This window comes from Cebus imitator, unplaced genomic scaffold (assembly GCF_001604975.1).
Source record: "Cebus imitator isolate Cc_AM_T3 unplaced genomic scaffold, Cebus_imitator-1.0 Scaffold3, whole genome shotgun sequence".
NCBI classification, from domain to species: Eukaryota; Metazoa; Chordata; class Mammalia; order Primates; family Cebidae; genus Cebus; species Cebus imitator.
The window spans coordinates 11,879,552-11,896,983 of record NW_016107318.1 but is presented as its reverse complement, the minus strand read 5'-3'; the positions used below and the strand labels follow the sequence as shown (position 1 = coordinate 11,896,983).

General features: G+C 34.5%; 1 protein-coding gene across 8 annotated transcripts in view; it reads left to right on the top strand.

The window, feature by feature from the left end:
* The window catches only part of LRRC7 (leucine rich repeat containing 7), a 579,044-nt gene that overhangs the window by 536,379 nt on the left and 25,233 nt on the right, over window positions 1-17,432 (top strand). For all 8 annotated transcript variants that reach the window (XM_037739858.1, XM_037739854.1, XM_037739849.1 and 5 more), the window contains one exon: window positions 7,463-7,555. In XM_037739858.1, coding sequence (XP_037595786.1) covers window positions 7,463-7,555 — 93 coding nt within the window. The remainder of the gene's footprint in view (window positions 1-7,462; window positions 7,556-17,432) is intronic.

Genomic DNA, 17,432 nt, shown 5'->3' with positions numbered 1-17,432 from the left:
TTTTTTTGAGGCAGAGCCTTTGTCACCCCAGGCTGGAGTGCAGTGGGGCAAACTCACTGCAGCCTCCGCCTCCTGGATTCAAGCAATTCTCTTGCCTTAGCCACCCGAGTAGCTGGGATTACAGCATGCTCCACCACACCCTGCCAATTTTGGTATTTTTGGTAGAAATGGAGTTTCACAATGTTGGCAAGGCTGGTCTTGAACTCCTGGGCTCAAGTGGTCCACCCACCTCAGCCTGGGATTACAGACATGAGCCACTGCACCCAGCTGACCAGTATATCTTTTTGAAAGATTTAACTAGGGATTTGAGCTGGACTTGAATCTTTCATTCACGACACAAAAAGATTTGAAAATAGGATTAGTATTTCAAAAAAATAACAATTATCCTCGAATATTAACGTATACATTTTTATAATTACTGTTTCCTTTTTGAGCCTATTTCACAGGCTTTTTGAGAAATTTGGAAAATCCAGAGAAGTTTAGTATGACTAAGTAATGCACATAATGTAAGTAAAAATGAAAAATTATAGCTTATTATTGGATAGCTTTATCATAAAACTGCTGTTATATAATAACCCATAAAACCAGGAGCTAAAAGTAGCAGCAGCTTTAATTTCAAGTTTAATTTAAATACTATAAAGCATTCTCTCTGCTTCTGTCAAGTCCTATAGTCAAATCTCCATCCTTATCTTATTTGACCTCTCAGCCATGTGGTTTGACTTTTTTTCTTGAAACATTTTTTTCACTTGGCTGCCATAATTCTATTGATTTTCCTCTTACTACATCAACCATTATTTTCTGGTTTCTTCGTTGGTTCCTCTTCTGTCCTTGACCTCTAAATGTTGGAGTGATCCACTGCTTAGGACTTGACTCTTCTTGTCTATCCACACTCTCCCCTGGATTCAGTTCTAGGCTGAGTAACTCCAAAATTTGTGTCCCCAGCCTTGGTCTCACTCCTTCACTCCAGATGTCTATATGCAGTTAGCTACTTGACATCTCAACCTGGATGTCTGATGAGTTTGTTAAACTTAACGTGGTTTTAAAAAACCTCTACATGCTGCTACCTCTACCAAATCTACTTCCCTTCTAGACTTCCCCATTTCAGTTGTTGGCCTATCACCCTTTTGATATGACCCAAGATCCTGATTCCCCTTTCTCACAGCCTGCACTCAATCCACAGCAATTTCATCAAGATATGTCTTGAACCCATCACTTCTCACCACCCACACAGCTACCATCTTAGTTGGGCATAACCCACCCCAACTACTTCATATTGCTTTCTCTTCTTCCAGTTTATCTCCCTTTTGTCTATTCTCCACTACTAGCGTAATCTTAAAAAAGAAAAAAACATAAATCATATCACATCATTCTTCCTCTTAAAATACTCTAGTGGCTTTCAAAATTTCTGAATAAATTTTAAATCCTTACTATGGCATAGTGTCCCTACAGATCTGGCCCCACCTACCTACCTCTCCTTCTATTCTTTCCTTAGCTCTGTCATGCTGACCTTGTTTTTTAACAGCTTTATTGATATAGCTTATATACAATAAAGTTCACCTGCTTAAAGTATATAATTTATTATTTTATTACATTTTTACAGTTGTGTGACTATCACTATAATATGACTTTACAACATTTTCATCATTCAGAAAGAAACTTTGCATCCGTAAGCAGATACTTTCCATACTCCCTCCAGCCCTAGACAACTACCCATCTACTTTCTGTCTCTATATGTTTGCCTATTCTGGACCATTAATATGAATGAGATCATATAACACATGTATTTTCGTTATTTTCTCCTTTCACTTAGTATAAGAAACTGAGTTTAGCATGTATCAGTATTTCATTCTTTGTCATTGCTAAATAATATTCCATTGTATAGATATACCACATTTTGCTTATGCATTTAGCAGTTGATGGTTGATGGACATTTGGGTTGTTTCTACTTTTTGGCTATTAAGAATATGCTGCTATAAACATTAATGTACAAATTTGTGTATAGATATATGTTTTCATTTTTCTTGGGCAGATAGAAGTGAAATTGCTGAGTCATATGGTAATTATGTTTAGCGTTTTGAGGAACTGCCAAACTCTTTTCTAAAAGTAGTTACAACATATTACATTCTGAGCAGCAATGAATGAGGGTTCCACTTTTTCCATATCCTTATCCATACTTGTTATTGTCTGTCTTTTGTATTATAACCATCCTTTTCATTAGTATGTCATTGTCATTTTGATTTATTGTCATTTCTCTAATGGCCAATGATATTGAATATATTTTCATATCCTTTTTGCATGTTTGTATATCTTCTTTGGAGAAATGTCCATAAAAATATTTTGCCTATTTTTTAATTTGGATGTCTTTTTATTATTGAATTGTAAAAGTTACCTATATATTCTGGATATACAACCCTAATCAGATATATCATTTGCAAATATTTTCTCTCATTCTGTGGGTTTTCTTTTCATTTTTTAATGGTCTTCTTTGAAGCACAAAGGTTTTTAGTTTTGTTGAAATCCAACATATCAATCTCTTATATCATCTTTGGTTTCATATCTAAGAATCATTGCCTAATCTAAGGTGACAAACTTTACTCCTTTCGTATTTTAATCAAAGAGTTTTATAATCTAGGTCTTACATTTCAGCCTCTGTTCTACTTTACATAACTTTTGTGTGTGGTGTAAAATATGAGTACAGATTCATTCTTCTGCATGTGAGTATCTTGTCCCAGCACCATTTGTTGAAAGACTGCTTTCTCCCATTGAATTACATTGAACCCTTTGTCAAAATTATCTGACTATAAATGTTAGTATTTATTTCAGACTCTCAATTGTATTAAATTGATCTATATGTCCACCCTATATCATCTTGTTGTTTCGTGACTTCATAAAGACCAGTCCATCTTTAGGGCATTTACAATTGCTATTCCCTTTGCTTGAGATAGTTTTTCATTTTTCTTATTGTTCATTGCTTGATCCTTGACATCATTCACATTTCTACTCAAATGTGACATACTCAGAGAGGACTTTTTTACCTACTCTATCTAAAATAACTCTTTCCTGAGGCAAGAATAAACTTAAATAAGTATAATAGCTTCTCAATCCCTCTCAATCATTCTCTACTACCTCTCTTCCTGTTTTCCACAGCTCATCCCACTATCTGAAATTACTTGTTTGTTGTTTATGTCTCTATCTTCCTCATTAGAATGTAAGTTCTATGAGGTCAAAGATGTTTTTATTTGCCTGGTATGTGGTAGGAAATTAATAAATGTTTGTGGAATAAAGTCATAAATCGTGATTTCCGAAACAGTTATTTTCAAAGCTATAATGATTTCTCAGAGTAGTTTATTTCAAAGTCATTGATAATTGAGGCACTGTGGATAACTGGCATTCCTTCTAAAACTCATCATGTGTTTTAACAAGGAGTCATTACATCCTTTTTACTGAGGTAGGCAGGGAGAATTTTAGCCTTTATTCTTTCTTATTTATTTATTCATTTATTTATTTTACTGAAAGGGCTCGCCCAGGCTGGAATGCAGTGGCGCAATCATAGCTCACTGCAGCTTCAAACCCCTGGTCACAAGTGATCCTCCCACCTCAGCCTCCTGAGTATCTAGGACTGGACTACAGGTGTGCACCACCATGCCGAGCTAATTTTTGTAACTATCCATTTTATCACAAAAGCCTTTCCAAAATAAGACCCAGTATTGTAATTAGAGTAAGATTAACACAGACTGGAAGTATCAAGTAAAGTAAAATTATGGAAGCAGACTCTGAAAGACCACTGATTGCACTACTACTGCATATGTTTTCAGCCAAAAATTTCGTATTTTAAAAACAGCCTCTTAAAAGAAAACTGAGGCTGGTGCCATGACTCATGACTATTATCCCAGCACTTTGGAAGGCCGAGATGGGAGGATCACTTGAGCCCAGGAGTTCAAGACCAGCCTGAGCAATAGCGTGAGACCTCATCTCTACAAAGAAAATTAAAAAATTGGCCGGGCACAGTGGCTCAAGCCTGTAATCCCAGCACTTTGGGAGGCCAAGGCGGGTGGATCACGAGGTCAAGAGATCAAGACCATCCTGGTCAACACGGTGAAACCCCGTCTCTACTAAAAATACAAAACATTAGTTGGGCATGGTGGCGCGTGCCTGTAATCCCAGCTACTCAGGAGGCTGAGGCAGGAGAATTGCCTGAACCCAGGAGGCGGAGGTTGCGGTGAGCCGAGATCGGGCCATTGCACTCCAGCCTGGGTAACAAGAGCAAAACTCCGTCCCAAAAAAAAAAAAAAGAAAATTAAAAAATTAACCGAGCATGGTGACACATGCCTGTAGTCCCAGCTACTCCAAAGACTAAGATGGGAGGATCACTTGAACATGGGAGTCAGAGGCTGCAGTGAGCCAAGATCACACCACTGCACTCCAACCTGGGTAACAGCAAGACACTATCTCAAAAAAATAAGCAATAAATAAAAAGAAAATTAAAATACTGGTTCTTATTAAATAGGCTATTTATTAGCTTTCTAGACCTGATCTTTTACTAGAACACCACATTTTCTCTTTGCTGATCCTCTTTAGTTTCAGACTGCTTTTTGGATCTAAAGTATTCTGTCTTCTTTCATTTTATGGCTTCTTTTGGCCTTAGCAGGCAGGCAGAACTCCTTATATGTGAGAGGAATCCTCTCTCTGACATACTTTATGAGACCCAGTAGTCACAACACAACCTATTAGCCATACCTTAGCATGCCCAAGAGCAGTCTAGCTTCAGATCAGAATTTACATTTGTTTTTCACATTTATAAAACTACACTGTCATCTTTATTATTTCTATTATTAAAAAAATATATTGAGGCAGTTCTTCATATGCATGGCACATGTGAAATTTGTTTCTCTTAGATATTTAGTGCCTTTCAGATTTACAATAATATAAAATAGATATAGTCACTCCCTTGAAAGAGAACAACTAGAAACTACTCTCAGCAATTTACTTTGTAAATTAAACCTGTTATATTTGTTTCCTTTGAGTTTTATAGTGGCCTGGAGAAAGCCAGAAGTGCATATGCCTTCCACATATTATGTTGTGCAATATGAAATGTTCACCTTAGAAAGACGTAACCCCAATTTTAAATAATGTAATTGGAATGCATAGAAACGTGGAAAACACAAAAGAAAAATGTTTTCATCACATTGGTTGCTTTCTTCTCATTTTCTAATTAATAAATAATAATAAAAAGATCGACTAACATATTGAATAAAGCTAAAATATTTCTTCCAGCTACATCAGGCTATTATAAGTTTATATTCATAAACTGTGAGCCATGTAAAAATACAAATTATTATAAACTGTAAATTCTACTACTTATGATAACTAGTTTTAACAAATCTAGCTCAATTGCAGGAAAAGTTGTAATTAAACATCTTTAAAATAAAACATGGGATAATACTTATAGTACTTGCATTTACTCATAATTTAGAAACTACTCATTAATGACTCTACATAAAAATTATATTAGTGCATAGTTTTTCATCCTTGTGTTACAAGTGAACTGTCTAATAGTTAAACATTATATTTACTATTATGAAATATGACAGTGAATTAAGTATAGGATTATTAAACAGACAAACCCAATTGATCCAGGCTGCAATGATAATGTATGCTAATTAAGTCAGAAATAGGACTCACTCTGCCTTGAACTAAGAGATAGGGATTGATGATACCTTCACAATAAAAATATAAAGAATGTTTGGGCATTTAGATTTGCCATAAGCAAACTAATAGGCTAAGCAAGAATGCTGGGAGGAAAAATGGGCTGCTTAAGAAAGCAAATGTTTGCAATCACAGTCCAGTAGAATCCAGTAGATGGTTATGTAAATACAAAATATAAGCTAAAGTACACCATCTTATTTTTTTTCTTAACTCTTTATTAATCTTTTGTGTGCTAACCTTTGGTAACACGTGGTTCACCTAATTTCAGTACTTACTCTGTACTTGAAAGTTGTAAAAGAGGTGGGCACAGTGGCTCACAGCTGTGATCCCAGGGATTTGGTAGGCCTAGGTGGGAGAATCCCTTGAGGACAGGAGTTTGAAATCAGCCTGGGCAACACAGCAAGTCTCTATCTCTACAAAAAGTAACAAACTAAAATTATCCAGGCATGGTGGCATACACGTGTAAGTCTCAGCTACTTGGAAGGCTGAGGCAGGAGGATCCTTTGAGCCCAGGAGCTCAAGGCTGCAGTGAGCTGATTGCAACACCGCACTACAGCCTGGGTGACAGAGTACAACCTTGTCTCCAAAATAAATAAATAAATAATAATAATTAATAAAATTATAAAGTGATTTTTCTTTATGTAACTAATGTATACTGTCTCTTGGTACAAAGTCTTTCATTTATCTGGGAACACCCTGTCCCACCTTACCTAGAGATCTAACATTTTCCCCACAGCCCACACACACATCTGCTCAGGGTCTCCAGAAATTCTTAGGTTTGTTAGAGTTTCTCTAGGTCATCCCCAGCACTGATGTCATTTCTGCTGCTTTCTTGATCTACACTCTTTTTATTAACTTCTATAATTGCTGTCATTTTTACTACAGGCTTATCTCACGGCAGACCCTCCTCTTAATGCCATCATTTCCCCATATTACTATAAAACAAAAGGCTTTCATGTTTAATGGACTTTTTTTTGATGATTTGGGGTATTGCAGAGGTAATATAACACAGAACATTAGAATGTTTGCCTTCACAGTCCTAAACGTTTAATGGCCATTCTCTTTCCCCAGCAATGTCTCCACATTGTTGACCTCTTTCACTAGACCCTACCACACTGTTCTCCTCTTCCTTCTAAAGTGCCTAACTTCTACTCCAGGAGCTGCTACTAGACTAGAAACTCTTCACTGAGCATTTCATTCTTCCCTTTTTTCACACTTACATAAGCTGTGGCTACTTTCTCAAATTAAAATATCTAATATTTTTAAACAAAGAATGATCTAACAAGCAGATGAATTATTCTACTCTACTACAAAGTGGGCACAATCCATTTAAATAACCATATATTCTCTCACTCTACATTTTAAAATTTTGTTTCACTTACTCAGACAGTCCGTTCTAATCAATCTGAATGTATTTATGGTCAATAGCTAAAATAATGCACAGTATTTTAAATGTTTATAAGACTTTTAATTTTTAAAAATGGCTAATCAAAATTTAGTCCTGTATATGGTAACAAATGAGTACTTGCTAATATTGTCTTGCCTGGGTAATTTCAAGCTAGTTTCCATCATAACTGATGCATATAGAAACATTAAACATTTTGTCAAAGTTGATACTCTTTTTTTGTATCAAGTCAACATAGGCTAACCCTAAGAACTCAGGTGAATTGTGAATCTTTTCTACTGAAATACAGTTATTTGAAAATATTTAGATTTGATAGCTATTTACTTACTTTTTTATATCTTTTTTACATAGTTTTGTGTGAGAATAGAAAAGAATCCTGGCCTTGGATTTAGTATCAGTGGTGGAATCAGTGGACAAGGAAATCCATTCAAACCTTCTGACAAGGTAAGAAAAGAATATCTTGTTGACAATTTTAATTAGAAAAATACTGTCTCCTACAGTAACAAAGGTTAGAAAAAAATTCAAGTGTTTTTACTGTGTTTTCATGAGCTAGCTAACTCTGAAGCCAATTAGAAACTTTTTCAGCACAGGGATAAAAGAATTTACTAGTGCGCTTGACAAATACTAAGAATAAGACACAAATAGTATCTAAACATTCTATTTAAAAGACAAAACTTTTTTGTATTTTTGTGGAGACGCTTTGTGTTTTGTTTTTGTTTCCGGCTTCACAGTTGTATATATTTGTAAATAAAGGAATACAGGCAGTTTCTAACACTTTGTTTCCAAAAGTTAACTTGTAAGTCACTTATTTATTACTTAGGAAATTGTTTTCTCACAGTAGCAGAATGATTATATAGTAATTCAATGCAAAGGCAAGCTGACTGCCATCACTTAGATTCATCAAGCATGTAAGGAATTTTGCTAATAGAACTGTAGATTTGAGAAACCACAGAAAACAAATTTTCTATGAGAAAATCAAGTAGCATTAGCAGAAGAATTAGGCCCTCCTCTCATTCTTACTCCTGCTTGTCAAACTATGGAATTAAAGCACCCCAACCTAATCTCAAGCATTTCCTGGACATTCAAGATGTTGCCTGTGCTCACATGTGACCTGCCTGACTCCAACATGGACCATTTGATTTTTTACTTTTTAAATATTTACCTGGAGCTATAAAACCTGCCCTGCTACCGTCAGTGTTTAATAGTCTCAGCTTTGAATCAATTAGTAATTATTCAATGATAATTGAAGCTATCTACTTTTGAGCTCATCAAATTGCATTAAGTGACTGCATAAAACTTTAGAATGATAAAGAAAGGCAAAAATTATTCAACCTGAGGAAGCTAAAAAAAGGAAAGACAAAAATTAAATATGAATAAAACCTTCACAGGCTCTGTACCTACCTTTGAGTCACAACCTGGTCCACACCCTGTCAACTCATCACAATTATAAAAACCCATAGATTAATTTCTGATTATGAGACCTATTTCTGAAAAACCTGGGATGCCGTTACTCTGGAGCTTTCTGTAGTCTGAAACAGAGCCTTTAATACCATATTCTCCTCCCCTTCTTCCCAGTGATCTTGTTTCTTATGCTTTTCCTACCCTTCTTCTTTTCCTTTACGGAGAAGGTCAGGAGAAGAGGTTGTTTGCAATATTCCTATTATATACATTAGCAAGGAAGAGACCAGAGGAAAATCTCCAGTGACCATGGATGGAAGCTCCTTTGGTCAACAGGCTGGAGCAGCTACTCATATAAAAGGAGTGTGTATGAGGCAGTCTTATAATTAGGGGAATGCCAATTAGAAACATCTGTTTATAAGTAACTACTATATTTACATTTTGAAATGAGGTTGAGGATACCATTGATTTATTATAATTAAAATTTTCATGGCTTTGCCAAACCAACTGTTTACTTAATTTTAATAAATTATTAATACATCTTAAAAAGCATAAAAGTTCAAAATTATCAGAAACATATGATGGAGTTTTTGAAAACCTCAAATCATTATGTCTTATCTTGCCTCCTGTTTTTGTCTCTCATTTTATATCTCTTTCATAAATTATTTCAATGAAAAGTTAATAACCTTATGATTCTTAGGATAATTGAAATTCAAGCCACATTTTTCTGTTATTTCTCACCAGCATATAATCTTTTCACTATATATTTGGAAGGTACCGGGTAAAAAAATTTTTAATTAAGGATGAATAGGTTGTTAGTCAAGATTCAGAATGCTGTTGCATTTCTGCTGTTTTCAACTGAAAGAGACTAGATCTGAGGCTTTCAAATCACTGCCTGCAATTCTTCCACTATGATGAATATGAACACTTTATAGCTATTCATTTAATTTCTCATATGTAACATTTTGATGACTCTAGTGAGACTGAACTATGTCTGTGATCTTGTAATTTGCTCTTTCGGTTAAATGTAACAGATACAGCGCTTGAATTGTATAATGTGTCCATTGAAAGATTTCCCGTCAAAAGTACTTTTCTTTGGCTGATTACACTCTAAAATCATTCGTAATCTGAAAAGTCAATCTCTATTATTATAAAATTGGTGGGAGCAACTAGGAGTTCCAAATCTACAGAAGAATCTCAATACTGCCTTTCATTTATTGACCAATTTTGGTGGCATGCCAAACATATGTGGACACTGGTTAACTGTTCAGAGGATCTAAAGACATTGACTCTGACAATTTACACAAGAATTTAGTCCACTCACAAGGAAAGGGATTGATCTATTGAAAATTCAATTTTTTTTTTTAGCCCTAGTGCCCTATTCTTAACGTGTTGCATAAAACACTTGCTGAACACAGTGTCTGAAACTACCCAAAAATATTAAACAGTAAGAAAATGAAAATGTAGAAAAACAGATTGGTTTTTCATGAAATGGCTGATTTACAAATGGAAGTAAGAGGAACCAAGTTAAACAGATGATTAAATTCAACACATACTGCCTGAGTTTGAGGCAGACTTATAAGGAATCTAGTCATGCAAAAGTTTAAACTTTAATATGATACATACTCTCTTCAAATAAATAAGTCATTGATTAGGAATATTCTCAGAAATGCACTATATTATTTTACTTTCTGTTCATGGATGTTTGAATGTTTTGCTGCTCAAAATTCTAAGTATCCAAGAACATCTGAATGTCTTAAAGGTACTGAGGAATTTCTGTACCAAAGTAATTAATACATTTGTTTCATTCTCTTCATTATTGTTGACGGAAATTAGTTTCAGGGAAATGTCAAGAATCAATGTGAGACAGCATCCAAAATGATTACAATCAGATAGGGAAAGACTGAAAAAGCTTAGAGTTGCAACTGAGGCAAAAGTGAACTATATTATTTTGTCTGGCAGCTGTTCTGATCTAAGTTCTGGGGTAGTGTGAGATTGTTGCAGAAAAACACTTAGGGCAGCCCAAAAGTTAACATGGAGGAATCAGGCTTAAGCCAAATATGAGGGAATATTTTTACCAGACTTTGAGCATTTAGAACACTCTCATCTAGCAAACTTAACTTCCCCTTCAAGATCCAAGGTGGTCTTGATCAAATATTGTCTCCTCCAGTTAAAAGGATTGAGAACAATTAGCCTTGCAGTTGATATTGTCAGAACGTTTAGTGGTTAAAAATACCAGTTCACTTACCATAGAACTCATTATTTCAGTGTTTACTATAAAGCAGAAACTGCTTTTCCATACTTGGAAAGAGAAAGCAGTAGAACACTGGGTGGAAATGGCGCTGTGTAATAGTTGCCCTTGTCCTCTCAATGAAGTGAATGAAAGCCATGATTTAGTTTATTACAATAAAGAAACATTGCTGTCAAGTTGTCAAGATGCTGCAGAGATATGAAAGATTTCAAGCCAACAAATCTGATAATAAACCAGTAAAAATAATGGCCTTTTATTGAGTATATACAACATGATGGGCACTGTATTAGGTTCTTTATATATATGAATTTATGTGATCTTCAATAACAATTTCTGTTAGTTGAGTAGTAGTATTATTTCCCATTTTACTAAAGTCCAGAGGGGTTAATTAACTTGCCCAAGATCATTTAGCTGATCTGTGGCAGACAAGATTTGAAACCAAATTGAGCTGACTCCAAATGCTTTTCATAATAAGTATTATAATACATGCCTCCATCTGCAAATGTCACTTAGCAGAAGAGCCACATGACAAATTTATACCCTGGAGAGTTGAGACTAATATGATATTCTAATACTGAGAGTATTACAGAGCCCTCTAATTAGCCATAGTCTAGATATTTGCTTCAACAAGTCCTTAGGAGTCAGCATGTATTCTCTATTGAATCTATATAATTAGGAGCATACTGTACAGAGAACATTGCTAAGCAATTATATATCTGTGGACTAAGGTGTCATTACAGTGGTGATCCTGCCAATGGAACAAGCTACAATATTCTTTGCTTGTATGTAAGCACCCATAAAATAATAATTTCTGATTACAAAATTTAAGGAATTTACCAGTATGATTTCCACAGGATGTTGTTAGGAAAAGGAAACTGCATTAATAGATGACTGATAGCATGCTGTTGTAATCTTTAATAAGGCAACCCAGAACTCTGCAAACAAGATAATTTTTAATGATGCATTCACAAAACTCATCATTCAGGGATTCATATTCTTCCTTGCTCCATCTGAGAGAAGAAAGACTAAGCTCCGGGATCTTAGACATTAAAGAAGACTCATAGCCCCTTTCTCTATATGGTGTAAAGGTGTTGTGCTGAACAATCCTGTAAACAACTATCTAGTCATGGTATCAAAATGAAAGCTGTTTTATGGATTCAGCCCATCCTCAAAGGACCTGACAGCAGCAAATATACATACTGGGGCACTGGGGCAGATAATCAGTTATTTTCCACATCCACCATTGTGTGGAAAATTGTCATAAGTGCCTAAGCTCAGTAGATGCCAGAGAGCTCACCCATATTTCCACCAAGTTGGACCATCTAAATGTAGCCACAGAAATGACAGAAAAAAACAAATTCATGGCTTTTTTTAAATGCCTTAATTTGCCTGTGGTACAGGTAAAATTCCAAGCCATGGAAAGAATATTAGGAGCATAGAAAATGTAAACTATAATCACCAATAAACTCTAAATAAATGTCCTAGAATTTTAGAATAAATTACTATAAATTATTTATGTTACATTTAAATTTTGCCTCCAGATACCCAAACATCCTGCAGCAAGACTTAAGCCCTCTTCTTTTCACTCCATCTTTTTGGTGTGGATATGGATATTATATAAAATAAAAGTTTTTACATGATTAAGAAAAGAAGGACCCTTAGACATGTAGAATCGAAGCTTTTGTTTAATGCTTTTACCCAAGGATAACGATACTCAGATGCATGCGTGGCAACGACAAGTTCAAAAATGCACAAGAAAACTGTTCCAGTTTTGCTCAACCTCATGACATTGGGTGATTCATAAACAAAAGCTTGCTAAATATATGCTTTTAACTTATAAAAAAGGTACATACCATATGCCTATTTCCTGTCAGGTATTCTCCATGGATATATAAAACAAGAATAGCAAACACATTTGTCTAAAACTCCTCATAGCACAAGATGTATATTTACTACATAAATATTAAACTACTTTTAGCACATTTCCTTAACTTTGTGCAGCTACTAGACAAATATGATTTATTGTGTATGTTTCTAAATTTATTTTATAAGTAATATAATTTATATATGTGTCCCATCCTTAATTCTGCTTCAAGTGATTATGTAAGGCAAAGTAATTTGGAAAAATTTATGCATTATGTGAAAATAAAATTCAGGAGCAAGGGATAGAGATCAAATTGTTTTGTACTTCAGACTAAATTTAGGAAGGAGCTGAAACATTTTATTTTATATATAAAATGATTTTTAAAAATAAATTTCAAGCATAAATTATTTTATAAACATACCTGATTACTTCAGACACATCTTAGTCATATTGCAATTTGAATGCCAGTAGGTTGTTTGAGGACATTAAAAGTGAGATGAGTTCTTTCTTTAATAAAAAATAAATTTTCACCTTTCAGTTCATTGTCTTAATGTTAGAGTAAAATATCCCAGATCTTTTCAGAAACACTGGTAGAAATGTAGTCTTCACGATCTCCTACTAATAGTATTCCTACAGGCATGACCACTTATATGAAGCTTTTTTAAAAAGGCATGGTAGTGTGCTTTAGCCAGTTGAAAGGAGAAACTTTATTATAATAGAAAGGAGAAATGAATTTCAGCTTATGAAAGCAAATAAATATCTCTGATTCTTCAGGAAACTTTCACTGGGGCATAAATGTAAAAAAAAATAAGGTGATTAAAAAGTATCGTAAAGCTAATGAACAATTAAATAAATGCATATGTGTCTACTTTGGAAACTTAAACATTTTTCAATCAAAATATGAAAGCACTTAAAATTAGCTTAACAATAAGATCTTACACAATCAATAAGAAGAATAATCAATAAATCCAGAGTTAAAGAGTAAGTAATAATAGTTTAAGATTACTGAATAAGGAACCAAAGTACACATAGATGCATTTTTTTTTCTTTTTTTTTTTTTTTTTTTTGTTTGAGACGGAGTTTCGCTCATTACCCAGGCTGGAGTGCAGTGGTACGATCTCCGCTAGGTGCATCCTCTGCCTCCTAGGTTCAAGCAATTCTCCTGCCTCAGCCTCTCAAGTAGCTGGGACTACAGGTGCCCACCACCACACCCAGCTAATTTTTGTATTTTTAATAGAGACGGGGTTTCACCATGTTGGCCAGGCTGGTCTTGAAGTCCTGACCTCAGGTGATCCGCCTGCCTCGGCCTCCCAAAGTGCTGGGATTACAAACGTGAGCCACCATGCCTAGCCTATGCATTTATTTAATTGTTCATTAGCTTTACAATATAAATAGTATGTTATACATAGTCTAAGTATCTGATTCTAAGTACAATGAAACAGAAAACTGCTTCCTATATTTAAAATCTAGTTGAATAAACCCATCGCTATGCACAAAGCACATTTCCATTAAAAGGGGCTATCATTTAACCTGTGAGGACATTCATTAATAGAAGATAAGCAACCTCTTCTAGTGTGGGACTAAACATTAAAGTGATTAAAGAAAAGTCATATTTATTTATTTGTCTTTTTTTGTTTATTGAGATACACTGAGTTCTCTTTGTTGAAAGAGAAAAAAAATTAGATGTTTCCTTTATCCTCTCTGTGAACAAACATTTCTACATTGACTCAGAATGACCAAGTTAATGGAGTACCTAGACTTGGGAGCCTTTGCTTATTTCTACACTGAAAAAAGACCCATGATATGTTTGGGTTTTGTATGACTTCCACTAGCTGGAGTAGCCTCAGCTGAGGTGGCATTAGCTGAGGTGGCTTCAGTTCCTTGAGGTGTTCATCTCTGGGCCATAAAGTGAGAATGGCGGAAAAGACAAGGAGAGAATCAAGAATGACTTTTACTTCTAAATCTTTTGCTAGTTCTGCTGAATGTGAACTGCTCTGCCTTCGTTCATCAGCCATAGGCAGTCTCGATGCTTTTACTGTGTGTGGCGTAATTATCCTCCTTGCAGCACACCCTCAGTCTCAGATGTGTACAACTACACTGTCCTTTATCTTTAACCTACACCTTTCTAAAAATGCATAGGTAATGAATAAAAATATCAGCACTCTAAAATTGTAAGTAATCATATAAATATAGAGAATAAACGTGATTTCCCACCTCTGTCATTCTACTGCACACCACCTATGCACAGCCTTGGCCTAAGTGCTACTCTTTTAGTCAACATATCAGGAATTCACAACTGTAGTGTCTTCTGGAACTTGTCCCCAGCCTTTTTGACTTCTTGACCCACCTCTAAGAAATACTTCTAGCATGTTCTGACCATACAATGATGTGTTAGCCATTAAATAAAACCATATTAAACATATGAGAATCAGTTTGACTAAATATAGCTTACAACAAAACAATTTTTCACTTCAAAAACCGCATTTTAGCAGAATGGTTAAAGGAAGTTTCACTGAATTCTTCACTTTTCAATTCAGGATTTCAAAATAGTGCAGATAGTGTCAAAAAACTGTGCAACCAAAGGGACTTTGAGGGAGTCTGCAGGGGAATGATCATCAGAAACCTGATTATCAATATTATGTTAAGAATAACTGAAAAGAAGAATGCACAGCCTCCTACAGTTCCCACTCCTGTTTTTAATGATTTCTACTATTTTATGCTATTTGTGAAGCCGAAAGGAAAAGCCATTAGGGACTCAGACAGAATCAGTAAACTGTACAAAGCTTAGCAATTCAAATATTTACCACAAGTTGGGGTCTCAAATACAGGCTTTAAGGGATTCATAAAGTAAATGGTAAATATTTCATTTATTTTTTTCTGAGTCTAGAAATCCATAAGGATTATAAGTGAATTAATATGATTATTGACTTTTAAGAAAACATATGATAAGGAAGTAACAAAAATTCTTTTTTAAGCTCAAGAATTTCACCAAGAAATAAACAGGTTGCAAATGCACTTTTAGTCACAATAGCAGACATCCCAGAGATGTTTAATTGTTAAATAATAGTAGAAATACTAAGCACTTAATAAAATTTAATTATAAAGTAACCAAAACCAAATTATCTAAAAGAGAATAGCCCACAATTATCATTATCAAACTACAAAAAAATTCTAGTAGTTATATATAATTTCTAAAAGCAATCTGAGAGAAACAGGAATGAATTGCTGATTTTTGGTTGTTTTTAACAGGTCTGAAGAGCACCATCTTGAAAACAATATAAATATATAGTTGGCACTAAACAAACTTTTATAATGACCTAAAAGAACAATGCAAGTCTGAAGACCAAACAATGTGTATTTATTTTGCTAGAATATTACATTTCATTATATTGCCACTAAGAGATTTGTGATCCCATAATCCATTTCTATGGTTTGTACTAGTCTCTTTGTTGCTCCAATGCATTATTAATAAATTTTTTTACAAAAGCAACCAAGGGATTTCCATTTTAATATTTACTTTTTTAAAAATTAATGAAACTGAAATTCCCTTAAACATCTATGCGTAAGATTTTTGTTAAATTTTTAGAAGACTTTAGTCGCAGAATTTTTACTTTTATCTCTGCCTCAAATCTTCTGTGTTTCTAAAGCAATTCTCCATTCTGTTCATATTTTCTGGATTTTACATTTAACTGTTTCGTGAGCCAAGTGCAGCCATTCATGGAAGCATCATATTCAGCTGTCACTGTCCGTTTCTTTCTTTCTCTCTCTCTCTTTCACTCTTCTTCCCTCACTTCTCCTCTCAACTTCTAATGGACAGAGGATAAATCTCTTCTCTTGCTGCATATAAATTTCTCAGTTGCTAAGGTAGCAAATTATTCAAAGCCTAAAACTTGATGCATAGCAATCAACCTTAAAATACTTTGTCATCACACTTTCGATCATGGAGAGGAGCACTATTGATAATGCCTTTACCCTTTATATGTCAAGTGTTCTAATACTTATAGGGACTAAGTAAATATAGGCTCTTATGTATATCCAATGTTGCTTCTACAAGCCACAATATAGCTTCATATTAACATTGCCCACCTTATGAAAGAAAATATTAATTTGCCACATTTTTAGGAAAAAAATAGTTTCCCCTTAAAAGCTATTGAATCTCTATTTGCTCTTTTCATGAGTCAGTTTTGCCTCTAGAAACACTCTTTGAACTTTCATAATTATATGAATGCATGAAATACTATATGCTATTTTTAATCAATGTGTTCTGAATTGTAATTGTATATCATTTTTACTTGAGATATAGTCTTTCTAGAAACCAATTTCTTAGCATCAGCTAGAGCCAAGACTTTTCAGAATTTTAAAGAAAAGCATATTTCATAAGTTGAAGTTGTAGGTCCCTTAAGACAAGTTCTATTTTGGTGTCCACATTTACAATAGCTGAGACTGTCACAATCGTTCACCTTCATCATTAGAAAGCCATATAAAGTTCCTTTCTCCTCTAAACTTAGAATGTTAAGTGTTGGCCTTTTAAACTAACTTTCCAAGTCCTTTAAGCTTTAAGTCCAGAGATGTAGAAGCTAGGCAACGAGTAAGGCAAGGTCATATCTTAACATGCAAGAAGCCTCCCAAACTTATCCTTTTCCAGAATTACTTGTGAAAAGCAAAACTTTTTATAAGCCCATTATGGGTACTTCTGGAATAATCATTTATGACTTGTAAGAAGACTATTAATAGTTTTTAAATGAGGTGGAGATAGGAAATGGCAACAGATCATGCCTATGTGGCGCATCCAGCTAGCCCTGTCTCTA